Source organism: Phalacrocorax aristotelis, chromosome 5, assembly GCF_949628215.1.
Source record: "Phalacrocorax aristotelis chromosome 5, bGulAri2.1, whole genome shotgun sequence".
NCBI lineage: Eukaryota > Metazoa > Chordata > Aves > Suliformes > Phalacrocoracidae > Phalacrocorax > Phalacrocorax aristotelis.
The window spans coordinates 22,529,345-22,556,631 of NC_134280.1; the positions used below are offsets into that span (position 1 = coordinate 22,529,345).

Here is a 27,287-nt window from a genome sequence, read left to right on the forward strand (position 1 = left end):
GCTTTGTTTTCTAACCCATCACTTGTCCCTCTCCCTGTGGTTTCTAATATTTTACCATTCTTCCTTTAAAATGATGATTTTACAACCTGGAAGCTCCTGAGTAGTAGTGAATTCTTGCTGGAGAAGAGCCCTCCATGGATTTTTCAATAAGGGACATTGGTAAGGACAATGTTATGACCTCAGCCAATGTCATCACAGAGTTTAAAGGGAAATGGCAAACATGGTTTAGTTCCCCACTGAAATCAGTTCTCCCTACAGAAAGCCCTGGCTGATAGGACACAATAGAAAGGCAATGCCTTAACCTTAGTGACTGTCAGGAGTCCTCAAGTCTTCTGTGCTCTCAAATTTTCAGTGATAAAGCCTCATGCACAAAAGCGCATCATGGCTAAACGTAGCTAACCAGAACTCCATTTTCCTTGTTTAGCATCATTACTGTGTTCACACTGACAGCATAACCAAAGACAAACCTGGTGTCTTTTCCCATTTTCTTAACAAAAAGAAGTCTACGTCTATACTAATGTACACGGCATAGCTTTAAGAACAACACTAGCTGAGATAATATCACAGTGCTAATCATCTTGTCCACCACACCATAGAGCTAGAGTGAGAAAAGAAAAAGTTCCATGCAGCACAGTGCAGGGCACAGGAGTGGAAAGGCTGGAAGAAAAATTATATGGTGGAGCAGAACCCTGCTTTGCTTCCTTCTCCCCTGACAGCTTCTTCAGGAGCAATGTGGCCAAAGGTCATGCAGTGCATTTGCTTTTCAAGGTACTTGAGCAGAGCTCACACTTAGCATGCAAGGAAGTGCAACACCTCCAGACAAAGCTTGACTTGCCAGAGACAGAATATAATTTTAGCTTTACACAAATTACCTCACTCTTTTTGCTTACAGACTTTGCTCCTCTAAGCATTCAGAAAGTGTGGACAGAGCCTGTTTCACACTGCTAATGAAGCAGATTAAGGCAGTGATGAATTGGAGCTGAGACCACAGACTACCCCAAGCTTTTAGAAGGCCTCTGCTCCTTTCTAAACCTCTGCTTCTCTCAACTCATCCTTACAAAAAATCCTGAAGATTAATAAATTCTGACCTGACCTTACAACATGGGCCATTAAATGAAAAATCATCTGTCTGTGTAGAACGAAGTGGAGAACATAAAGCACTCATTTTTCATCCCACTCCCACACAGTCACCTTCCCCTTTTACAGCTGCTAGTGGAAAAACTAGCCAAATCCACTCCACCTCCTCAAGCCTTCTGGTACTTTGTTTCCTTACTGTTGCTAGAGTCAGCCCTTCAGTGAATGAAGAATTAGCCACTGAACTAAAACAACAGAGAGCAGGACTTCAGTATATCAGGGAGACTGAGGACAGACGCTCTCATCGGTGAATTCTCATAGGGGACACATGTAAAATCTCTGATTATTAGTAGGGTATAGATGCTATTTAGTTTACGAAAGATGAGCAATACTGTCAGGATAATTCTCTTCAGTCATGGTCTCAGTTGAAGGGAAACATTTTGCTTACAGCTCATGTCATTTTAATACCTCTTTGGACAGTAAAAAAAGATGACAACTCATTGAACCAAATGGAGTAAAATAACTGCTTCCTTCCTCATTTTGAGTAGCTGTTTATTCCAGCATATTACTACTGCAAATGAAGTTATCCTCTCTTCTCTGGAATTTTTCCAATAGTTCATAAGAGTTAGTGAATAAGAATGAAACTTAGTTATTCCCAGACAGATAATATCTCAGTAAGAAATGAAAGCCCATGTAGTCTTTTGGCACAGGACTCCTCAGCTCTAAACTGTAGTCTATAACCTATTGATCTTTATTCCAGTATTGACAACAGCTAGTAGAAGCAATCAAATAAAATGCTTCCAAATCTTCCTAATGATAGGCAGAAATTTTGCACTGAGTGCTCACAGCTATGGAGGAGTAGGTGGCCATGGTTTTCCACCAGGTGAATAGATTCATTCTGCCACTGCAGGCTGAGACTCCAGATGACCGACTTGTTTCTTTGTTTTGCACGAAAGTCTGTATGAAATTACAGCAGTCTGGGCTCTTGCTTGACAGAAGGCAGTGAACAGACAGCTCTTACGTTTCATTAACTTATTTTTTAACTATTCACAGCCAAATTTATTTCCGTAGCTAGTGTACAGTGGTTCCAGGGCCAAGAAGGCAGACACTGGATTTTTCACTTGAGTATAATCCCCATCTTAATTGTGCCACTTATAGTGATAGCACCTCAGAGCATCAGAAGTGTAAGGCAGATCTCAGTATTGTAGTACACTTCTGCTTCTACATGATGCTTTCTCTTCCTGTCTTCTGACACTTTGAAAAACAAAGGAAAATACTTTGTTTGCATCTTTATTTCTCCCAGTTTTTGAAAATATTTGTTGTAATTTTGCTCCACATGCTATCACAATTTTTTCACTTAAATAGTATGAAGGTGAAAGTGAACACTAAATAAAAGCAAGTTACAGCTCTCTTTTGGTACCCTGATAGAAGGTAAGGGACATTTGAAATAACATAGAGACAGTTTTCAGCTTGAATTATTAGGCAGATGACTTCCACATCTCTTCTTGGAGTGTCACTTCTTAAATACTGTTTATAAAATTAATCTTAAAAAATTATCGCAGTTATAAAGGTATCTAGAGGACAAAACCAACAAAATTTGGCTGGAAGAGCACAAGCTCCTCTGTGGAACTCTGATCAGGGCAAAGACTGGAGGAGTGGGAAGCTGCAGGAGAGGCCAGTACACACTCACAATTGGTCAGGTTGGCAAGTATCCACATGCTATGTCTTCATTCTTTTCTTGGCACCACAGGAGTTATACAAACATGACTTAGTATTCATTTCATATAACGCAAAGTGAATTTTACACTGACCTTACTGATTTTTCAACTTATACTATAAAAAATAGAATTATGTCAGTCCCATGAGGTATATATGTACATTATCTCATTCAATGCAGCATGACTTTTGAAAGAGTTACTGTCCTTTCCAAAGATCTTTAGTAAGTGTTCTACACAGAAACCCCCTTGTTGCATCTAAGAGCAAGATATCCTTTTTTGATGGCTGGGTTTTATCAGTTGTGTTGCAAGCAAAAAGCTGTTCATTGATAAGAAGCCAATTTCCTTTTTTTTTTTGGAAATCAAACGACACTTTTGGGCCAGTTCTGGTTAATATCTTTACCAATGATCTGGACAAGAAGATCGAGTGTACTCTCAGTAAGTCTGCAGACAACACCAAGTTGGTCAGGAGTGCTGATCTGCTTGAGGGTAGCAAGGTGCTGCAGAGGGATCTGAACAGGCTGGATCGATGGACCAAGCCAATTGTATGAGACTCAACAAGTGCTGGGTCCTGCACTTGGGTCACAGCAACCCCATGCAACACTACAGGCTTGGGGAGGAGTGGCTGGAGAGCTGCCTGGAGGAAAAAGACCTGGGGGTGTTGGTTGACAGCCGGCTGAACACGAGCCAGCAGTGTGCCCAGGTGGGCAAGGAGGCCAACAGCATCCTGGCTTGCATCAGCAATAGTGAGGCCAGCAGGAGCAGGGAAGTGATCGTGCCCCTGTACTCGGCACTGGTGAGGCCGCACCTTGAATATTGTGTTCAGTTTTGGGCCCCTCACTACAGGAAGGACATCAAGCTGCTGGAGTGTGTCCAGAGAAGGGCAACAAAGCTGGTGAAGGGTCTGCAGAACAAGTCTTAATGAGGAGCAGCTGAGGGAACTGGGGCTGTTTAGCCTGGAGAAGAGGAAGCTGAGGGGAGACCTTATTGCTCTCTACAACTACCTGAAAGGAGGTTGTAGTGAGGTGGGTGTTGGCCTCTTCTCCCAAGTAACAAGCAATAGGACAAGAGGAAATGGCCTCAAGTTGCACCAGGGGAGATTTAGACTGGATACTAGCGAATATTTCTACACTGAAAGGGTTGTCAGGCATTGGAACAGGCAGCCCAGGGAAGTGGTTGAGTCACTGTCCCTAGAGGTATTTAAAAGACATGTAGATGCGGTACTTAGGAACATGGTTTATTGGTGGACTTGGCTTTGCTAGGTTAACCATTAGACTTGATGATCTTAAAGGTCTTTTCCAATCTAAATGATTCTATCATTCTTCATACTGAAATGGGGAATAGCAGGTATGCTCCTTACAGTGAAATATGGAAAGTACCTTGGGGCACAATGGGGACATTTCTGTGACTTTCTCTTGTTATGGAAAGTAAAAAGTCCAAGTCGGTGATCGTTGGGAGCAGATATCTCCAGGTGGGAGGCTAGCACAAAGCAAGAAACAAACTTATTTCTTCTCCCACGGTCTAAATCACGATCAGAGATACTAAGTCATGGTATATTTATTTCTTGGTCACAAAAATATGCTACACTGAAACTGCAAATTTCCATCTGGAGTGGGTCCAGCAGGCAGGCTGGGAGGTAGGAAGCATGGGACTTACCTCTAGTTACTCACCTTTTTTCTATAGTTAGCCTCTAACCATCTGCTCTTGGAAAGTACCAGAAGCAGGTCACGCACTCACTTATCCTGTTAATCATACCCAAATCTGGTAGCCGGTAAGGATTTCTTCTCCATTCCAAACACTTTTGCATTGTGCAATAAGTATCAGAGATAGCAACAACACTTTTAAAAACCAAAACAAAACAACCCCTGTAAATTTTAAATGCAAACTATAATTTTCATAACAAAATTAACAGCCTCAACATATTAAAATTTTTAAATTCTTTCAAAAAGACATCTCTCAGAGTGTTTGCCCACCCTCTGGACAGCCAGCCCCTCAGTCACCTCGCCTGTTCCTATCAGAAGATGGCACATCCACGTAAGCCTGCCTGTGCCCTGCACCTCTGCTACCCCAACCACTCTCAAATCCCTAAACTCAAATGCCTTTGGGGCTTCTGACTGAGTGCCTTTTATCACTCTCCACCCTGGAAACTAGAGAAAAATACATCTTTTTCTTTATGAGCCCTTTAGGTTTTTTCTTTTTAGGTTTGTGTCCCCTATAAAAAAATTGGAGGTAGATCTTTACACTGCAAAGGTGGGCCACTTTGGGCAGGTGCTGGACCTGTCAGTCCTCTGGCAGGCTGAAGTTGGAAACACAGCCCGTACAAAGCACTCTAACTGAAAACCTTGCCATTTTAGCACTTTATAAGTTTGATATAAAGTCCCACTACCCACTGATTAAAGATCACAGGGACCAGAAGTTAACTCTGATTGTCCAAGTCCCATGTTTGTAGCTGTGTCCATTGCCATGGCAAAAACAGGCCTAGGTGAGCCTTTTTTCCTCAGTCTTGTTAAATTGGCTTTTGTTTTCATTTTTAAAGAGTTTACAGATCAGGCCAAAACTATTTTATTTATTTTAATTTACTAGTTTTATTTTATATCTACGTTATAGTGGAAGTAGGGCGTGATGAAACACATCTACTAGAGGGGCTCTTCTCAAACCTTCTCCGTCCCTGGTCCCCCAGTTTGGTGCTGTAGCCAGATCCTGCACAAGCTTTAGCATGCACGAGGTGCAGCTGTCCAGCGTGGCTGAAGTCTGGTGGCAGGTAGGTGTGGGAGGGCAGCAGTGGCAGGGAAACAGTGTCTCTGTGCCAAGGAGGGCAGGTGTCCTCATAGCCTCCAGGAGCAAGCCTAGCCCTGGCTCTGATGTGTAACAGCTAGGGACTGCCCAGACTGTTTTACAGCTGCAGACGAAGGAAGGCTGCAATGGATTATGGCAACTCCAAGCAGAGCAAGGGATTTTATAAAAAGAATGGTAATTTTAGTAAGGGTCACAGGAGAAGGAAAGGCAGCCACTGTGCTGAGTCTGCTATGCATGTGTACATATGCCGAGAGAAAAATTCCCTTGTCTTAAGAAAGGAACCATGAAATACTATGCGGAGAGGGCAGTTACCTAATCACTTCTTCATATTTTCTTCATTACTGATGCTGCAAAGGAAGTTAAGCAACAAAAACTAGCATCTCTGCATTACAGCTTTAGCAACACCCTGGGTAACTTCCAGCCAGCACAAGAAGGTGCATTTCACCAGCATACATATTTAAGTAAACAAGCACCATGAGCAGCCATGGGGCTTGCAGTAAAAATGGAGATGTATTGAATCTCCCATGTCAGAGCAGAAAGCAGTTCGATGTGCAGAAAATAAAAACAAGTGTTCTTGTTCCTATCATGATGCTTAAAAACATGTCAGGTGTTTGCAATTTTCTTTTAAATTAAGTTTTGCCAGAGGAGAATTTGGCCATAGTAAATGCAACTTCATTGCATCTTGCCCTGCAGAGTTGGATTGTCTGTAAGCAATCTCTAAACAGATTTGTAATCTGTTAACGTCTATTTAGAATTACTTTTCTAATCAACTGCATTAGGTACCTCCTGTTTTCCGGGCCATGAGCGCTCATGAAGAAGTATAACTGAATCGTTTTCTCTAAGTGGAATTTCAACCATCATCAATAGTTGCTAATAAATTCACTATTAAGTCAAATGGAGTATAATCCCAGATATGCAGGCTCTTCTCAAACATATTTTGCAGTACTGCACACTGCCTGAGCTTCACTCGGCAGGTGACGTGCTCCAAACTGCACCATCCTTCCCTATGCTTCCCCATGCACACTCCCACAGCCTATCTGGTGGGAATTTATTTCTTGAGAGGCAAAGTGGCAGTACTTTCTACCCTCTTTCTTGATAGTCTGGCACTGACAACCAAAGGTTTTAGTAAAATAAAGTAAATAATTTTTCCTGGCTAGCATTACTAAAGTATCCACAGTAACAAGAAAGGTTCTGGGTCCTGCTGATCTTGCTTGACCTTTTGTTGCCAGTTGACCCCAGTCTTGCTCTTTAATTTTCTATGAACTGACACTAAATTCAGACATTTCTGTTGGTTTCCATGCAAATATTTAATTTTTGCTACTCTTTTCTAGTTAGTGTCTCTCCCAGATATGTTCAGTGGGAGTTTATTGACCTGGCAGGAGTAACGTAACATGCATTACTGTTTGTAACCTTATTACAATATACCTCCAGTTTTCATTTCTGCTCAAGGAAGGGTTGGGGTTTTTTTGTTTATTTTAGCATAAGGAGGCCACTGCTCTGAATTGTGCCTGCTTCTCTGAATAGTTTCAGTTAGCCAACTCAAGAAAAAAAAGGTAAAAACCCAACCAGCTAACAAACCCTTACAAATTAGCAACGGTTTTTCTGTTTTGTTTTGTTTTTTAATTTCAGGAGAACGTGTCCAGAAGACTTCAGTAAAAATGTTTTTCTACATATTACTCTTTCTTGGTATCATTGGCACCATCTCTCTGTGGTGGCATTGGACAGCAAGAGACAGGATGAAGGTTACAAATCTCACAGGAAAATATATATTCATCACTGGATGTGACACAGGATTCGGAAATATGGCAGCAAAGATTTTTGATAAAAAGGGATTCCGTGTTATTGCCGGCTGTCTGACTGAAACAGGAGCTAAAGAGCTAAAAGCTGTGACCTCGAAGCAGCTTCAGACAGTGCTGCTAGATGTGAGAGATTCAGACAGGATTAAGAAAGTGGCTGCATGGGTCAAAGCTGAAGTTCAGTCAGACGGTGAGTGCCATGATGTCTTGTCTTAAAAAAAAACAAACAACAAAGGGGCGCGGGAGGGAGGCAATAGAGTTTCCCTAAAAATACCATGCCACGCTCACAGCTTATTTTAACTGATGTTTGACAAGGGTATGTGGATGTCTTGTCACCTTCCAGAAACATGGAAGAATACCTCACTAGAGGGGTGCTTTATACATGTAGCTAGTGGTAGTTAAATATTTGGGAGTGTGCTCAAAAAGTCCGGCTTATCAATACATGATTGTCAGAACAGGAATCCAGTTCCTGGAACCTTCGTTGGGACTGTTTGCATTCACATGCATATCTGAGTTATGGCATGAGTGCTCAGCACTTCCCATGCTGTGTTACCTGGCTAGGGAACAAATTAAATACATTCCACCCAACAAGCTTAAAGAGTTTTTATGTTAAAAATTGAATACATGTAATAAATTACTTGTAAGTAATCACTCATTCAAAAGCAAAAATTACAAATGAACTCTATGGAATAAATCTGCATATAATTATTTTGGAATATTGCTTGCAGACCATCTGAAAAACAGAAAAATCCTATATCTCTGACCCAACAAGTTGTGGAAGACAAGATGCTGCTGCTGTTACTGATACTAATTGATTTCAGTAGGAGTGGTCTTGCAGTAGAGTTTACAAAGGCCCAAGATCCTATGGGCTGGCTTCTGCTCACTTTGGGTCTCTTATGATGTGTCATAGTACCAATTACTTAATGCTAAATTCCAACTTCAATATGACCTTTCATCTCCTCATAAAATCGCTTATAACTTGCCAAATTGCTTTTATTGAAACTGTGCTTGGTTTCAGGCCAAAAGTGATTTTTTCCCCCAAGAAAAACTATGAGTAAGGTCAAAGCAGCAAAAGTATTCATTCACACAACTCTAACAGCTGATACAAGAGAAGAACTGGTTTTACATTTTTTGTATTTTTTCCCTACTTATTCTGAGGAGTCAGCAATGTTTTTCAAATCTAATGGTTTTTCCCTGCCTCCACCTCATTTTTTGGAGCTGACTGTTAATTTAAAAAAAAATCCTTCCCATTTCCAGTTGGGGCATGTCAGTCAATGTGAGGCATATGTTCTCTGCTACAAAAATCTCGGCACAGGGAAAAAGAATAGTGAAAGCCTTCTCTATCACACCGTTCTCATCTTGTTTTCAAGACTTTGAGAAGGATTTTTAAATTTTTTTTTGTTATCAAGAGCTGTTCTTTATTGTCCTGGCACCTCACCCATCTCAGAACCAGGGCACATTTACCTGTATCTCAGGACATTCTACCTGTACCAAGGATCAGCTCTATTTCTTACACATTTCCTGTCACCCAGTATAGTTGCTCTTTGCCATACCTGGCCTTCCTTTACTGCCCCTTCTCCCACAAAAAGCCAACACTATCCCCTGCCCAAAATGTTGCAGCAGGGGGAAGACTATGCAAAGGGTGGTGGAAAGCATGGTGATAAAACCTGGACACTGAAAATAAAGCTGAATACTGCAGGACATTCTCAAGCAATTCCTCCAAATCTTCATTGCCTTCTTGGTCCCTCACTGATTTTCAGTGAAGTCTCACCCAGTTCAATTAATCTGACACAATCAGTAAAAATTTGTTTCCTGACTGTCGTCTTTTTTTCCCTACAGGTCTCTGGGGACTTGTCAATAATGCTGGGATTATGGGGCTATCTGCTCCTACAGACTGGCTGGATATTGAGCACTTCAGAGAACCAATTGAAGTCAATTTAATTGGACTCATAAATGTTACATTAAATATGCTTCCCTTGATAAAAAAAGCAAAGGGAAGGATTGTAAATGTGTCCAGTGTTGGAGGTCGCCTAGCATTCAGTGGTGGAGGCTATTTTCCTTCAAAGTTTGGGGTAGAAGGATTTAATGACAGCTTAAGGTATAACACTCACTATGAGGAAAAACCACTTTTTTTTTTCCTACGGCTCATATACTAACTAAAAACTGGCACATGCAAAAGAGGAGCTGATTTACAATCCTGGCACTTGGTGTGAAATTGAAAAACATTAGATGTTTTGGACTAATTCTTCTTAAAAGTTCTTTTGCTCAACACAGATTATGCCACTTTTGAAATAGTATAAAGCCTGCTGGGCACACAAGCTGTCCTCAAGTATTATTGCAGCATAGTTGGTACTCGTAGATTCACAACTAACCTATCTTAGTGTACACAGAGTCCTTACTGCAGAGGAAGTTCCACCCAAGGGAACCGAGATGTCTTTGCAATATGAACCTAATTCTGCTAATTGAAAAGTGCACCTAGAAACTTCCAGCAGCCACCCATACAGAAAAAATACGTGGTAGTAACTTTTGTCTAAGCTTTGTTCTCTTAATTATACCAATCATTAGAGGGATCTAGAGAAAATTGAAAACTAATCCTGGGGACTATCATGGCTTCTTCTTGTAGCAAAGACAGGGAGCAATTTGTGTCCTTAAATACATAGTGCCATTTTAGATACCGGGACACTCACAAAGGGGTGACAGCTATGACATGGGGCCAGAAGGAACCATACCAATCTGGAGCATCAGCCAGAGGTCGAAAGACATTCCCCAAGACATGTAAAATGGCCCTACATACTTGCATTTAGGCAGCCAGCCAGTGTTAGAGACAAGTCAGATAACTAATGAGCTACTGCAAGGTGAACTAGGTTGTGAAATACACTATGCCACCTACAGCACAGTCACTGCCCATGCATTCATTTGGGGAAGCAGGTAAGATAGTTCATGCCTCTCTCATTTAGGGATAACAAGCTGGAAGTTCACAACCATGAACAAACCTCACAGTATTTGTGTCCTGGTGTGCCATGTAAATACAGAAATAAAAGTGTTAGTACAGAAAAAAAAAATCCCACAATATTAATAATAATGTCTAATGCGGTTAAATCATTGGGCTGTCTTTGCAGGAGAGATATGAAAGCTTTTGGAGTTAAGGTTTGTTGCATTCAACCTGGACTGTTCAAAACATCTTTATCCAATCCAGCAAAGATTTTGGAGGAGAAGGAGGTTATTTGGAATAAGCTTCCCCCTGATATTAAAAAGCAATATGGAGAAGAGTATTTTCAGAAAGGTGAGACAACTTCCAGACATGTGTGTCAAAAGAAGCAATGCATTTCCTGCTGATAAAGCCTTGCAAAGTAGCATTATAACTTCTAATCATTCTGACTTTTTGGAAAGACTGTGATGTGAAAAGTTACTCTTCAAATTATTCTGCATCATAATATGACTATTCGCACAAAAGACTTGTTCTGGAAAGCTTTGTTCAAATCTCAGTTAAAGATTAATTATTCATGTTGGCATGAATCTTTTGAGCAAACTCCCAAACAGAAAAACATTTATCAGATGATGTAATCGATGTGCTCGATGTGTTTTTCTGTCATTATTCTTTATTTGTTTAGTAATCAGATAGGGATAAATTCCCTTTGCTTCTGCTAGTCCCAGTGGTGATGAAGCCATTCAGGACCCGCCTGAGAGACACTTGCTAAGGCTGCTTAAACAGGGGGTGCTTTTCTTTTGATCCTTGGACTTTCTTATCTCTCAAATGTCTTATTTAAAATTGTGTTTCACAACTTTCCACAAAGCAATTTCCTTACTACTAAAAACTCATTAAAACTACATCATTTCTGTTTCCCTTTGCCTCTTGTATAGTTATGTTTATGCTGAGCTACTGTCAACGCTGGTTGCCTATCCTCAGACCATACCGGCTCGGTTTTGCCATAAGTGTTCCACAATTAAGGGTAACTAGACTGTTCTTGGGGTTAACTATATCACAAGGTCATTTTGGATGAGGACTTTGTCCTCAGAAACTGCTACAAATTCTTGTGTAGGGAGAAACCAGAAATACCATTTCTTCAGTAAAATTGCACAGATCAGTGTTGGGGAAGAGTTAAAAGTTACCTTGCCTAGCTGTCGCTAAATGATCTTCTTCTTTTTGAGCTTTACAGATGCAGCAAAGAAACAAAAGCTGTCCAAGATCTGTCTTAACAAGGATATTTCGCCAGTTGTCCAGTGCATGGAGCATGCCCTAACAAGCCTCCATCCACATGCCCATTATGTTGTTGGGCAGGATGCTAAGCTGTTTTGGAATCCCCTCTCAAGAATGCCAACAGTTATACAAGACCTCCTACTGATGCGGAACAGAGTAGAGCTTGCAGTTTCCCATACAAAGTAAATATTTGTCAACATATCCCCCGTCACTGACAAAGCTGATTCTATAAGTTCTGTCCTTTATATCAGCATGATCCAAACTATACATGAAATACACATTCATTCCCTATAAATGTAAGAAATGCATCTACTTCTCCAATATCTGCTACTATTAAAAAGATACATTACTTCATTTTCCTTTAAAGTGCTCAGTTTGAGAATACTTGAAGGCTCCAGTTTTCAGAGATCCATAAGACAAAAATATCCTAGGAAAATAGGGAATGTGACTTTAAGTCCCTACAGCAGAAAGAGTTAAGTCATCTCAGGCAGAGGAACAAACTCTTGCAATATACACTAGGAAGGCAGGCAGAAAACCCTCTTCCTACTACTGCTTTTGTTAGCAGTCACCCCTATTCAGTTTTGAGGCCACAGAAACTGTTGTTGCCTGTCCTTGGTACAGTCCTAAGTGGAGAGAGAGCAAAATAAAGTGCCCAAGTCGTCGAGCTGCTTGTGGTTCACACCCCTTCCTACTCACAGGACTTTACAAGGTTTAGGTGAGGCATTTTCCTGATTAGCATGCTAAATCTTGAGAATCTCTGAAGTCCAGCTCTACCCCTCTGTTGTAAAGGATCCATAGCTACAAAGGTGGACTGTAGATCCAATTACAGGGCCCTAATATCTGTAATTAAGGTAGTGAAGAGCTAAGGGGATTTTTTTACTAAAAAAAAAAAAATTGAGCTTGCAAGATTTCAAGTCTGGGAGCTATTTCTTGGCATAAAAATAATAGCCCTATGTTTTGTGATACGCTGAGTAATTCCTGTGGAGAGGTGCTGCTCTTGTTTAATTCCTGACACAAATGCCTGTAAGACCCATCTCCACTGGAATTAATCATGGCAAAGTGCCTGAGAACTGCAGAGACTCCACATTGAGTCTGGAAGCCATTTCCCACTGCCATAGAAACTACTCAGTGATGAAACAAATGCTTTCCTCATGCTGGTGAATTTGCTGTGCCATGATTGTGCTAAAGAGAAAGTTACCCAGTGGCTATCCAAATAGTGCTGGTCTTCAATTTAGTTTCTATGGAGCTTACAAAACATCAGTTCTATTTTTCTCAGTGCAGCTTATGCTTGGGCTTCAGTAGGGTCATTTGATTTATAATTCAATTATCTGAATAAGTTATTCCTTCTAGAGCAAGTTTGAGGTGCATACCTCTCAAATGGCTACTCTTACTGAGATGTTGATGGTATTGCTGTAGCAGATTTTATTTTAAAACCACCTTTCTGATAATAAAAGTGACAGAAACCCAAGTTTTCTTTACTTAACATTTCATCCAAAGGCTGCTTTGTGGCTGCCTGGTGAGCTAGTAGCTTCCCTGTCCCAATCTGCGTGAGCTCTTAGCTTTCCAGGCAAGAGATCGGCCCATGCCAGAGGGTGAAATTCTTGGCTCCCACAAAGCAGGCAGCATTGGGCCCAAGGATGTGAATCTTGTCTTTTGATAGACAGCCCTGGTGTCATTTCACACAGAGCCTTTCCAGAAGCTAAAGCTTTCCCCCTACCCCGCCAAGTTTACTCAGCCAAAAGTGATCAGGAGAAAAAAGATAGTACAAAATGACACCCCCTACTCTGATCCTTACTGTTAGAACAGTTTGGCTGGTTTAATTCAGTCCCTGTCAGACCACAAGCATAGTGTCAGCTGCTGTGAGACACTAGCACTGTGAAGGTTAACATTTAAAGGAAAATACAAACTTTTGGGACAGGACACACTAGCTGTAAATATATTATTTAAATTAGAAAATAACTAATTTTTCAGCAGTAAAAATATCAGCTGCTCAATGTACTACTTCTCACTGTATGAAGGGCCAAATTCTGCTAGCATTTTCTCTCCTGGAACCAGACACCTCATTTACTCAAATGCCAGCAACAAAAACCAGTGACTTCTGGAACCGAGCAAACTACAGTGTGCTCTGCTATGGCTATCAAAACCTGTCCTGCTCAGAAGAATGTATGAGGCAGGTGAATATTTAGACATATATTTTTAGGGACTAGAAGGGACTTGTTCAGGGGAAGACCCATGGCTTCTACAAGGTCAGAACATCCTGGGGCGCTGCACCCATAGGACTTGGCTTCCATTAGCTTGTTAGAACCAGCACACAAAGGTGTGCTTCAAAGCCGTCACTTGTCCAGCAGGAATAACGTTAGCTTCTTGCTTTTCACTTGAGAACCAAATTTCCTTCACCAGTGTTATGATTCAAGCAGGGTAATTTTTCCACATACCTTCTAGGAGTCAGGGATTTCATCATGAAATACACCTAAGGAGTCAATGAGAAATCAGACAGTCAGGTGCTGCTTTCTGCAGATGAAAGACTTTCTTATGCCAGGCTTTCTAATGGAAAGCTACATATGGAGCTCAGATTTTGCTTATGAGGTTTCTCTTCTGTTAAGCTGCCTCACATGCTGTGCTCTAAGCAAGTCGGAGGATCATCTGTGAGAAAGGGAACTTATTGGACAAATTCCCCATTTTGATGTTTTCCCAGATGCTAAGCAGCATCTATTCAGCTTTCGGAAATTATTTTCTACAGTTCAAAAGCAGTTTGCGAGAAGAAAAATAAGCAGGAGAGAGAGAGAGACTCCTTTTATGTTTTTGTCTCCTACACTTGTGTGGCAAAGGATTGCTACCTACAATAGCAGGACTCCTGAGCTGACACTGCTGGAGAAACATTCCCCTGCAACAGGCTTTGCCTGCTGATAGAGTGCTGTTTTGTTGTCATTTCAACCACGCTGTAGAGCCTGTTGTTTAAATCAGGCCAGACAGGACTAGGCAGGCCCATCAGGCATGTCTGCCAGGCTTGTGCTGAAGAGGAAATCTCTGCCAGACACCTGTTGAATCGCCAAGTCTGCAGCGAGCTGCACATGTCTGACTGTCACGAGTGCTGAAAGTGCAGTAACAACCACTGGTGTGGCACAGTAGCAAAAGAAGCAAGAATTTCCAGGCCCAAGCCAAAACGAGCAGGGAAACTGGAGAAGGAAGAGCTGCCTTCCAAGCAGAGGATGAACTAACAACCCTGCAGCTCCTTGCTGGGAGCAGCCAGAAAGGGATCACCAGCCAGTCTGGGACAGGCTGCCATTGCCATGGTCTGCTCAACTGAATGGGGACAGGTAACTTCCAGCTCCATCCTATCACCTTGCTTGGTTTTCCCAGTTTTAATTTCCTTCCCATTCAGATAGTTTCAAATCAATTTTAATTAAAAAACCCTTATTCATTAATTCTGCTGTTGAGAAAGGTCTTTGCCCAAGCTTCCTTGCTTCCTGCAGCACCTGGCACTGCACAGTGCTATGAATGGGCAGGTGTGAAGAGTGGGGAAAAGGAGTTCTGCTTACATGTTTACACAGTAGCACTCAGTCCTGGATCAGAGGTGCCCAGCAGACTCCGGTCCAGGTAGCAAACAAACAAGTAGACTTGCAGTCATATGCTAGAGTCTTCTCTAACAAACTGTAGAGCTTCTGTTTGCAGTTTGTAGAATTTGAGCTTTTATTTGAAAAACATTGCTTAGTTACTCAGGCAATTGATTTGTGCAAAAAAGCTGCCCCTGGACTAGAAAAATAATTTAATCCCTGAAAGTTTTCATGCACAAGGATATATCTTAAAAGATTAAGCCATAACAATTCACTCACATGCAGGAGAAAAGGTGGAAGTCTGAAACAAACCCTGTCAAATCAATGGAAAGACTCCGGCTGGTTTCAAGGCAAAGCATAGATCAGTCCTTCCCAGCTGAGCAGATTAGCTCTCCCTAATGAGTCTTGACAGTCCCCCAGGCTCTGTAGATTACTATATATAGGCAGCAATGCTTATACAACATAGGTAGGATAGGCAGGCATGGAGCATATATAGAAGATTAATACCAAGTAAGTCCCTAAGGTAGAATCATCACAGCACAAGTCATTATCAACAGCAGGGAGAGGGGCTGTGCTTGTCAGCTGATGTACAGCGATCAGAAAGCACCACTAGACACAGAATTTACAGAGATTTTTATGGAAACTATCACTATGTGGGTCTTGGTACACAAGCTTCTGAGTTTGACCTGGGCAGTTTCTATGTTCTGACACTGGAAATACCTGGTGAAGGCAACTTGTGAGCACCTGGAGGCACAGACTGAGCTTGCAGATGTCTCCTCAGAATGTGAGTACCGGCACAAAACCAGAACTCCTGTCTACTGTTGTACTGAGCAGTACTCATTACATGCATTTGCGGAATAGTTAAGAGAACAAATTAAGCACTTGTTTTTGAGTGCGCAGACAGGAGAACATGCGGTCCCTTCCCTTCTAGAATGATTTTAACAGTTGTTGCTTATCTAAGCACCTACAGGGTCTGAATAAAACACAAACTCAGAAATGTTCTTCCCAACAGCTGGAATCTTTCTCTACTCCTTTCTTTTCGGCCACCTAGAAGTTTACAGGGTTTTGTTTTCCTTTTTACCTTTCACATTTGTTACCAATGCTGTAGTAAAAATCTGAAGTGCAAGCTGTACAAGGAAAGATGCAATCATGCCAAGAAATCAGCCCCCATTGTACCAGACTACATTCATCTCCCTGCAAAATGCTGAGTAGGAAAGTTTGGAGATGTATTTCTTTTAAGGTGATGTATTAATGAAGGTCTTAAATTATCTGTTGAGCACCAAACTGTATAATCACACTGACATTTTTACACAGCATACAAAAAAGCACTCCTTTTCCATGAAACAAAAGTACAAAGCCCTGCATGTGCAGGAATAGCTCACCTAAGAGTGGGAGATGTGATGTGTTTGTTCCTGTGTATTTGTTCAATTTGTTAACTGAAGACCGGGGGCTTTGTAGCTCTGGCAGGGTAACCAATTATTAAAGTTTGTACTTCCTAGACTCTGGAGAACTGTTGGGTGATCTGTCAGAGAGCTGTCTGATACATATAAAACTTCTACTGAGTGCTACACGAGTGCTGTTTCTGAAGAACCCCAGTCCATAAATTTCCCCTTGGCAGTTCTTCCTTAGCATGCCTGGCAGGTCACTCTAACCCACTGCAGAGCACTGACTTCTGGAAGTTTGCACTCCCAGCACAGTGGCAGATGAAGAAATCCAAAGCACACCCAGACCCAAACCTCACCCAACCTGAGGTTCTTTGGCACAACTACCAAAGCAAACTTGCTGTGGGAATAAAACAGTAACACCCCCATTCAATACGGTCTATGTGTTTCAGCTTCCTTTAGTGCAGAGAAGCAGAGGGGTGCTGTATTTTGCAGTCATCTGAGGATCTTAAAGGGCTTTTGGTGTAGTCATGCTGCTTTTCTCTAAAATCAATTGCTTTTGTAATGGCACTTGTCTAGGCGTAAAAGCCAAGCTCTATCCCAAGAGTTCTCAATTTGCCGGGCAAATATCAAGGTTTTAATGGAAAGTAGAATTTGCCTTTAGCTATTTACTGGCTACATTAGTAATCAGAATTCAATATTTATGAAGATATATCAATACTCCTGAAATATCATGCTGACATTTTCTCTGGAAACACACTGTTTGCCACTCTAGGCAGCTATTTCAAAATCAATATGCCCTGGAAGACAAGCGGGTTTTTTTGGTTCTCCACAATTATCAAACAAGAAATATTTTGCATAACATTGTACTTTCACAGAACTAGACAATTTTCTTGGAAGAAAGCTTTAACTGAGACTATTTCCTTTGATTCTGACACCAGACTCCTTCTAGCAGCAATAACATCATCTAGCAGAATAAATACTGGCAGAAGGTTCCAGCAGACCAAAACCAGCCATGGTGCTCAGCACCGAATGTCCATGTGTTATTGGAGAAGGAGCACTGGTACCCCGGGAGAACTAGATGGTTAGGGATAACAGTCTTAGGAACACTGGCTCAGAGCTGATAGGGGGGAGAGGAACAGCAGGGGCTCCACACAGTACCGCCCTCTCAGCTGTTGCCCCGAGAGCCCCTTGTCTTACAGTGCTTCTGTGCCAATTATTGCTACCTAAACACAGGGACTAACACTAACCAGAGAAGTCCCAGGTGTTGCTTTTACAGGAGCCAAGTAGGCATCCTGGCCAGATATTCCAAGACTTCTCCACAGAGCCGAGTTTCAAATTTAACCTCCTTTCCAGTAATGCAAGCTCACTGCCTGCTGCTTCCTCCCTACAGCACAGCCAAAGGAGGAAGGTGTGATTTACAGCTCCTTTTTTCAGTTAGGTTAATCTTTTCCCCAAATCTCTAATTATTTAATTTAATTTTGTGTTGGGGAAAAGGTGAATTGAGTCCTAAAATGATATATCACAGCACTAGCTTGCTGAGTAGATTGCTGAGATTTATTGGCAATGGGGTTACAAGAGCCTGCTGGTAGCAGCTCCTCTCTCTCTGTGTCTAGCTCAGCTCCAAATTCTAAACCAGCAGTCAAAGGAAATGTCATTGCCTGGCACGTCATTGCAAATGGACTAGGTGTATCTATGTTTGGCTGCTGCTGCAACATCCTGTTTTTAGACTTTATTTTACAGCACAGAGACTGAATTAGCCTGAGCCCTTTCACACAGTTTTAATGGCACTTTGTCAGACAACACTCTGTGAGTCCTCTTGGAAAATAAATGTCACCAACTCAGTGAAACATTACAAAGATTATTCCAAAGTGCACACATTCAGGAATACTGCAATCCTTGTCAGACTTAACAGGGACATTCACAGCAAAAAAAGCCAAATATCTAAGTGAAGTACCTGAAATAAAGGGCCAATTACATCAGCCTCAAAACAACAGTGAGATGGGCTGCTAAAATAGCCGCTGCAGCCCAGGGATCCACCTAACAGCCCAAAAATTCAGTAGGAGCCTCCCTGTAGATTGCAATGGAAGGAGAAGCAAACTCTTATCTGTATATATTTGCTTAACATTTTAAAATCAGAGAGCATTAACCAGTAGCTCAGAAGTCCCTATTGATGGCTACTGAGGCAACCAACTATGTAAAATAAGATCATTAAGTGGCAATGAATGTTGTCCCTTGTTATCATTTATCAGATATGTGACTCATTTAATTATTTAGTGAGAGTCCAACATTCATTCACTAATAGATTCCGAGATACCTTCCGTTCCTACTTGGTGAGGTGACACCAAAATTTAGAATCAGAATAAATCCAAATCACTCCACGAACTCAGTAGGAACAAGAACACCAGACAGGATCAAGCAACCAGGCCTAATACATTGGGCTTCCTTTAATATTCATGTCTCAAGGCAGCAAGGCTGTTATACAAAAATCAGCCAAATGAATGCTTAACTTCAGACAGCTATGAGTTAGAGAAGACAGACCCCTTCCCTCTTCGAGTACTTTTGGGACATGAAAAGAATCACAAATTCCTTTGTTTTGAAGTATCACTCCATTCTTTGAATTCAATCACATTTTAAAGGCCAGATACCCACACCTCTACACATACATAGGTAACTAGAGCCTACATGACTGCTTAGTACCTGTAAAAAAGCTTCGCTTTAACAGGATGTCTGGAAAATGCTTACTAGCCTCCCCATAAACATTGGTTTTAAGTATTATTTTGGTTTAATTCCTAAACAAGCCAAAAATACAATTAGAAAACCAGTAATCAATCATGAAGATTTTAGATGGCAAGCGCTGTATTCTACACTTATTAAAAATGTTTGTAATAAGCAAACAGTAACCTCCCCACCAGAATTAGGAAACCTTGTGATCCCTCAGTGCTCTTTTTCTTTTTTTGAGGGCAACATCTCCATGCATTTCTCCATTTCTTTACACAAACACACTTCCTATATAATACATTCTACTGTGCTGTGTATCAGTAATGAACAGGCAATGAGGAAGGGAACAGAAGATTCAGGCACTGCCCCGAAGTCTACCTTGTCTGCAGGACAGAATGCAGACCACTCACCATCACACAACACAAGTCACACAACAAATTAGCCACCAGACCCATCACTACAGCTTATGCTTTTCTGGTTGTTCTTGGGGTGACTCTGCTTCCATGCTACAGATCAGAAGAGCAGCCTGGGTGGCATCATAAAGGTGGCCAAAAAGAATCATCCTTCTTCCCAGAAGAATTCCTCTCTCCAATGTTAGCACAAATAATCACCAGCATCCACAAAAACCCCCAGATGCTACTGTGAGAACTGACACAGTCATTCCTTTCAGTCTGAAACATCCCGAAAGGACACGGCTTCCTAAAAAGATTGGTCAGCAAAGCTTGAAAACAGTGGAAATCTATTGAAAAAGAGGGTAGGGAAGGTTTTGCCAAGGCACATATTATTCAAGGATCCCAATTACATTGTGCCAAAGCTTCCACCCCTGCTCACCCCTAACTTACAGTGAGCTGGAAGGTCTGCAACCAGAAACAAAGCCCCTTACAAGAATTGTGTCTGAGAAAGTTGGGAGGTTGACTGAGCATATTTGCTTCATTGTACTTCTAGATCATTAACTTATTTGCTTGTAGCTCTCACTTGCAGATTCACTGCACATAGCAATTTTGGCTTCCGTACTTTCTCTTATCATTTACTGGCTCATCAGAGACAGCCACAGAGTGAGAAACCTGAGTGGAAAGCATGTCTTCATAACAGCCTGTGACACCGGACTTGGAAACTCACTGGCTAAATGGCTTGACAAAAGGGGATTTTGTGTCATTGCCGCATGTGCCACAGAAAAAGGATGCAAAGAGCTACGGTCCTGCTCCTCACTCTCACTGAAGACAGTGAACCTGAACTTAGCTGACTCCAACAGCATTGCCAGGGCTGTGGTACTTGTGACTGAAGAGATGGCTGGCAAGGGTAAGTGGCAAGGAAATTTCCCAGAAAAATTATTCAGTATAAGCAAATATGGTCCAGCTAAAAGTTCTAGTGCCTTTCCACTCTCCACAGAGGCTTGTTTCATCTTACTGATGAAATGCATTCACTCTTCAGTCCTGTCATTTCTCAGTTCAAAGAGATTCTCTCAGCAATGTTTTTGGGCTTCCCCTCACTCTCACCCACAGGGTGCCTAAAAATCTGGTTGCTCAGTCTATTAAAATCAGATCACTCCCAGGTGTGTTTTTCAGACTCTTTTTGGTGCAGTTGAAGAAATTCAGGAGGCGGGGAAGGCACTAACTGGTACCAGAAAGAACTTTCTTGAAAATAAAACTAGCCCACCCAATTAAAAATGGATGGTGCAGGGCTTCTTCCGTCCTCCTCTAGTAAGCAGAACAGTGTATGTTTTTGCAAGGCTGAGTAAGTCCAACTTTTGCAATGCACACAACAATTGCACTGACTGTAACAGTTAAACACTTGCTGCTTCAGCCAGTTTTCTTAAGGGTTGTTACATAAGCAGCCCTCACTGCTGCTCTCGTACACCTCTGAGCACTTGCCTAAAGAGGAAGAGTTTGTCCTGGGATACCTATGACCGGAGTTAAAAAATTAGACTTAAGCATTGGTTTTGGCAAAGGATGATATAAAGATCTGTGTAGTAAATGTATTCAACCATGATTGGTGACCGTAACTATGACCAAAAAATACACGTGTCTTTCTCAGCACTGATAGCTCAGACTAGACATTGTTAAGGGCCACCAAAGAGGATCACAACACTGTAACTACAAGCTGTAACACACAGTTATACCAAATATTCAATAGGCTTGTTAATTAATTAACTAGCTAAAACAGCAAAACATGTATCTTGTACCAATGGGACTTTCTCCTCAAAGCTTGTAAAACACTGTTGGCCTCATCGTGACAGTTCCAGACCACTCTTGAATGTAGCGACTGAGGACAAGGACAACATAATTATTAGTGCTTACCTCCTCCGACAGGCCCCTGATTCCAGCTTGTGGAAAGCCGCACGTTCTTGGTTGGGATAATCACTGCTAATGCTGCCACCTCACCCTGAGAAACTCTTTATGAAGGCTGAGTGCTGGACTTTCAGCCCCTCCATTCAGGCACAGGCTGTCCTCAGCAAACTCTTGGAAGTGTCATTATTTATCTAAAGTTCCTGAAGTAATTTATAAGGTAGTAAAGCAGTATTATCAATACACAGGGTTAAGTTAATATTTTTAGAAGCTTTGACTAATTCCACACATCTGGTTCAGACCTTTAGACTGCAACCCAGAAAAATGTGAAAATCCGTCTCTCCACTTTCATGTAGACTATTTAATTTTCACAAGAACATGAGTGTATATTAGGAGTCCACATATTTGAGCGCATCTGGATAATAAAGCCCAGTATGGTCATCTATATCTCCAACCAAAATAGATGTCCTTTAATACTTTACCCATGCTCTTCTAAAGTCATTGCCTAAGGCCTTCAGCAAATTTTGCCAGCTGTACAGAGTAGATCTTAAAAGCAAACCCCAGACAACTCTATTCATTTCACTGAAGTTTTTGCAGACTGTGCTTTGTTCCCAACACTACATATTAAACTCTAGGGTAAAATATTGCCAAATACCAAAATAAATGGTTTTGTAATCCTCTTAGGGCTTTTTGGCTTGGTGATCAATGCTGAAGGAACAGCACCTGTAGCACCCACTGACTGGCTGAGGATTGAAGACTTCCACTCAGTGCTGGATGTTAGTCTGCTGGGATTGATTGAAATCACGCTCAAGCTTCTGCCACTTCTGAAAAAAGCTGAGGGAAGAGTAGTCAATCTAATTAATGCCAAAGGCCTCGCGGCTGTTGTAGGAGGTGGCTACAGCCTGTCCAAATGGGGCATGGAAGCTTTCTCTGACACCTTACGGTGAGTAGCTAGGAATACATGTCTGAATCCAAGAACAGATTCTGGATGTGCTGGGGAAGGGTGACTGTATGTTTGCTCCTCTCATTTTCTCTCTGGAAATCTTGCCTAAAGGGGGAAAGGAAAATAAGAGGATGGTGGTCACTTGTTTGGGATTTCAATGTCCAGTATTATGAACAGACCCACCAGGAAACTGTACTGGGAAAAATTTTCATGTCCTGGACAAATGGCTAGCATGCAGCTTTCAGGCATGTGGATTCCTGTGTACACGAAAGTAAATCAACAGTATAGCCTGGTCAGAAACCCATGGTTTCCTGGGCACGTTGTACTTAGTTGTACTTGCCCACCTACAACCCATTTTGTTTTGCTCTAATGCTCCACAGCAATCTGAGCTGGGCAATTCCAGGCAGAAATGACATTACCAAAGGGACTCATAACTTCAGAAAATTAAGCTGAGCACCTTTCACTGAAGCCAGTTGTGTTGTACTGCCTTGAGAAGGCTATGGCCTAGCCCAGCAAGTCAAGTCTTCATAAGGACTAGGAAAGTTGACTGCAAGCCATTATGAATGCTTGTGTTAAGAAAGTATATGCCCCAAGGAAATATCATATAAACTAGTGGCTAATGTACACATGGTCCATTCCTTTGCACACTGCCTGGGTCTTTTGAGCCGCCCAGTAAGGCGAAGAGGCCATTTTCATCCCAAAGGAATTGCACTGCAATTCAAAATAGATGGAACCACACTATCAGAAAACACACTTACCTTTCTTGCACTAACATTTAATCACTTAACCATAGCCATTTGACTATACAATGGAGAATAAAGTTCTGCTCTAATTGAAAATATTTACTCACTTATACTTTTTCCCAGGCACTTTAATAATCTGTTCCTGCTGGAAGCTGAAATGATGCAACAGTATTTGAAATAGTCAGAAGTTTAATTTGATAATACATGGCTAGGATGCAGCTGGCAGCTGCAACCTTTGCATCAGCTCAACATAAATCAAACAGAAAGCTGTGAATCTACCTGACACTGCTTTTTTTCCTCAGAGATAATTGCCTGCTGCACTTTTACAGGAGAGGTACACTACTGTGAAGCTAATTTGAACATCTCAAAATTTTTCTGACATTTGAAGATAAGAATCAAAGTCTCAAATATTAATTTATGTGTCAGACTTTCAACATATTTATGTTTAATGGTTATGTCATTACTGGGTGACCCGGGTCGGTTATTGGGTTTTTTCTTCTAGGATAGAGATGCAGCATTTTGGAGTGAAAGTAAGCATTGTTGAGCATGGTTTCTTTAAGGCAGGAGTAGTTAATTCAGATGTCATCGAGAAATACCTCTTAAGACTTTGGAACAGCCTGACTCCAGAGATCAGGGACTCCTATGGAGAAAAATACTTTGTTGAATGTAAGTAGAAAAAGGACTATGTGAAAGCTCAGGGGGGGATATTATCAACATATATAAATACCTGAACGGAGGCTGTAAAGACAACAGAACCGGGCTCTTTTCAGTGGTGCCCAGGGACAGGTCCCAAGGCATTAGACACACACTGAAACACAGGATGTTCCTGCTGAACATCAGGAAACACATTTTCACTGTGAGGGTGACTGAGCACTGGCACAGGTTACCCAGGGAGGTTGTGGAGTCCCCATCCTTGGAGATATTCAAAAGCTGTATGGATATGGTCCCAGGCAACCTGATCTAGGTGACCCAGCTGAGCAGCAGTGGCTTGCACCAGAGGTCCCTTCCAACCCCAACCAATCTGTGATTCTGTGAATGTTTGCTGGACTTCATTAACATTTGTTAAGAACCCATTACTGACTGTTCTGGACTATGTGTACGTTAGATGAGGCCTGTGTCATTAGTTCCCATATGAGTTTGGTGTGATGTGATGTCATCCTTAGTCCCTCCATACTTAGAAGTAGGACGCCCAGGGGGAATGAATTGCTATGACTATATGCTAAGTGATAGCATATCAGTGGCTTACTGATATCTGAAAAGTCAAGTTGTGTCACGCTGCACTTACTGTAGTGAACGTCTGGCTCACAATGTAGGCCAGGGAGGTTTCTGTTTACAAGACTCTTGGGTGTCGTGCAGCCTTTCTGGTCTCTGCTCTGCTGTAGCTATACTGCTCTCAGTACTTGAGCCAGTGTTTTAAAGCAAGCCTGAAGTTGTAAGCCAAACCTCTGAATATAAAGAATCCTCTTGCAGGGAATGTTGCATATAAATGCTTTCAGGTTTGTTTTTTTTTTTGCAGATATAAAAGCTCAAAGATCATCAGTGAAAAGACTGTGTGACTCTGATATTTCTAAGATCATAAAATGCGTGGAACATGCCCTGATAGCAAAGTACCCCAGGACACGATATGGAGCAGGATGGGATGCAAAGTTCTTTTGGCTGTTTCTCTCCTATGCCCCAAGCTGTTTATCTGACATGCTGTTGTGTATGACGTTTCCAGCTCCAGCAGCTCGTGGGAGATCAGTTCCTGGAGTTCTAATTAACATTTAGTGTTAGACCAGCATCTGCTGTGGGGAAGTAAATATTAATCCTGTCAAAATCAGACATCCTCTTCTTTACCAGTTGCTAGACTGCTTAGATTCCTTTCAGAAGACACTTTCTCCAGCCCCCACCCCTCCTTACCTGGAATTTCTGAGTTTGCAGATAGGCTTGTAAATCCAGCACATTTCTGAAGGTCAGTTTTTTTATGGTCAGAAATTATATCTCTAGAGGATCTGCATTCATAAAATATTCAGCTGCAAAGATGGTTAATACTACTCACCCAGTTTAAAAAAAATTAAATAAGAAAAAAATCACTGAAAGAGTCAGTTTTTCAAGTAGACTTCAACATATAGGCTGCTAGTGAACTTCAAATAAAACGATGGCCTTTCAGAACACATATCTTACACATGTACCTTACAGAATGCATTTAGTCAGATTTAGTAATCTATTTCATGCAGGGTTTGCTCATGGTCATATTCAGGAGCTGCTAAACTTCACCATCTTCTGAACACAAGACATGAAATCAAATAATAACAAAGATCAGCTACTGCAACATATTCCAAAAATTACAATTGCAGTATTTGACCACATCTAATCACCTGACTATTCAACTGTGTAGAGTTAAAACACAAGCTATTTTACAGATATGCAGTTACAGGGAAAATTAAAACTACATTGTACTCTGTTACTATGCAAAGAGAGTATCCAAACTTATATTTTAACTTTCTTCCTAATATTAGTATGGTTTATGAGGAAAATATTAAAAACAATATGCACTCATATTTCTTTCATCCTCAGTGTGCTTTGCAAGTTAAAAGGATAGTTATTTCGCTCTTTAGATGAAACATGTCATTAGCATATGCTATGGCAAATTATTTCACCTGTATAAAGAGCGTGTTCAGAATGGCAAAACCTTAGTTCAGGTTACTGTGCCTCTTGTACAGTATTTCTATCTGTTAAGCTGCTGGCCAGAGGCTCACAAACTGGTGTTCCTACAGATATTAAAATTGAAGGGGTAAAGGTTTTATTTGCTGAAGGGCTGTGCTGTTGATTAATCATTAATGTGCAATTCAACTAAGCTTACAAAAACACTATCTGCAGGTCAGAACTCCAAATGTAAGAAAAGGAGTTTCATCATGCTGTGTGTGTAAGAGAGGGCATGTGTGTGGTGTGTTTGTACATGCTCAAGAAAGGGACAGAATGTAAAAAGTGTTTAGTAACCTTTCGGTGTTTCATTGAGGTTCTGTTCTCTGGCAAATGGCTTCAAGAATAAATTAAATTTTACTTCATTTCATGATAAATACCTGCAGAGAGATACTTCTCTCTATCTGGCCTGACAGCTGTAAAGAGAATGTGCATGAAAACACTTAATGGTATAATTTATCAGCCCTTTAGTGGCAGATTACAGAGAGGTGCTGAAGTCTCTAAAAATCAGCTGCCTTTGAAACAGAATGAGTCCAGAATTCAAGAATCCAAGCAGGGATTGTCCTCATAAGGGAAAAAGAAAACACATGAAAAAAACAAAGTTAGGACTAGAATCTAAAGCTTCTGTTGAACAAAGTACCAAAAATTAAATTGTACATCATCAGAAGGATACATTGTGGTATCACACTGAGAGGAAGAGGCCCAGTTGAAGCTGAGAAATCCTTCACCATCAGGTATGTTAAACAATCAAATCTACATACTACCTATCCATACAGCACCCTAGGGATGGTTTTATTCCACATCTGAAAAGTTACAATTCTTATAGGGGAAAAAGAAGTATTACATGGCTGACATATTAGCAGTTTTCTCCAAAACAGGTTCCAAATCTTTCTGTTGAGAAAGACTATTCACAAAACTGATGCTACTTTTTCCTGTAGTATGCAACTGGAGGTGAGTCTTGTGCAAATGTTAGCCCTGCCTTCTCCCTTCAAAAAACATTGTGAACTCTTTCCTTAAGAACAGCAACCTGCCTTTCGAAGAAATCCTTTCTAATAGCCTTCCAGATATGTATATGCTGTGTCCCAGATTCTAAGGGATTTTCTACATTAAAGCACTCAGATATGAAAGTTAATTAAACTAAGGTTTTAATTGCTTGTGTTCATACTACCTTTATAGTCAGTCTCTTAAAATCAAGAGTTTTCTGTTAAAAGGGCCAGCTTATTTAATGTCTGTAATGGGGTAGCTTTCACACTTACGGTGGTACAACGTCAGTGATGTTACATCAAGAACTTTAGAAAGTTGTGTGAAGCAGTAAGCACTATTCTTATTTGACTGTATCTAAAGCACTGTTGTTTTCATCTCAGAGTGCCCTGAAGTCTCCATAATTGAAAAAGTACA

General features: G+C 41.2%; 2 protein-coding genes across 3 annotated transcripts in view; both read left to right on the forward strand.

Annotated features, from left to right (window-relative positions):
• DHRS9 (dehydrogenase/reductase 9) overlaps window positions 1-16,632 on the forward strand; it is a 42,385-nt gene extending 25,753 nt beyond the window's left edge. For both annotated transcript variants that reach the window (XM_075093384.1, XM_075093385.1), the window contains 4 exons: window positions 7,215-7,571; window positions 9,221-9,479; window positions 10,501-10,664; window positions 11,539-16,632. In XM_075093384.1, coding sequence (XP_074949485.1) covers window positions 7,244-7,571; window positions 9,221-9,479; window positions 10,501-10,664; window positions 11,539-11,765 — 978 coding nt within the window. In that variant the 5' untranslated portion in view covers window positions 7,215-7,243 and the 3' untranslated portion in view covers window positions 11,766-16,632. The remainder of the gene's footprint in view (window positions 1-7,214; window positions 7,572-9,220; window positions 9,480-10,500; window positions 10,665-11,538) is intronic.
• Window positions 16,633-18,081: 1,449 nt separating this feature from the next.
• On the forward strand, window positions 18,082-27,279 carry LOC142057014 (retinol dehydrogenase 7-like). Its single transcript, XM_075092496.1, has 5 exons — window positions 18,082-18,204; window positions 20,205-20,535; window positions 22,206-22,464; window positions 23,710-23,873; window positions 24,724-27,279. Exons 1-5 carry the CDS (start codon window positions 18,082-18,084, stop codon window positions 24,972-24,974), a joined length of 1,128 nt encoding a protein of 375 aa, XP_074948597.1. The 3' UTR covers window positions 24,975-27,279.
• Window positions 27,280-27,287: the final 8 nt, after the last annotated feature.

What these genes read in the sequence shown, in the direction of transcription:
- LOC142057014 (XM_075092496.1), top strand. Translation starts at nt 18,082, where the DNA reads ATGGGGTTACAAGAGCCTGCTGGTAGCAGCTCCTCTCTCTCTGTGTCT. An exon ending in TGAAGAGATGGCTGGCAAGG is followed by an intron (nt 20,536 to 22,205) that starts GTAAGTGGCAAG and finishes TAATCCTCTTAG; the next exon opens with GGCTTTTTGGCTTGGTGATC. An exon ending in GCTTTCTCTGACACCTTACG is followed by an intron (nt 22,465 to 23,709) that starts GTGAGTAGCTAG and finishes TTTTTCTTCTAG; the next exon opens with GATAGAGATGCAGCATTTTG.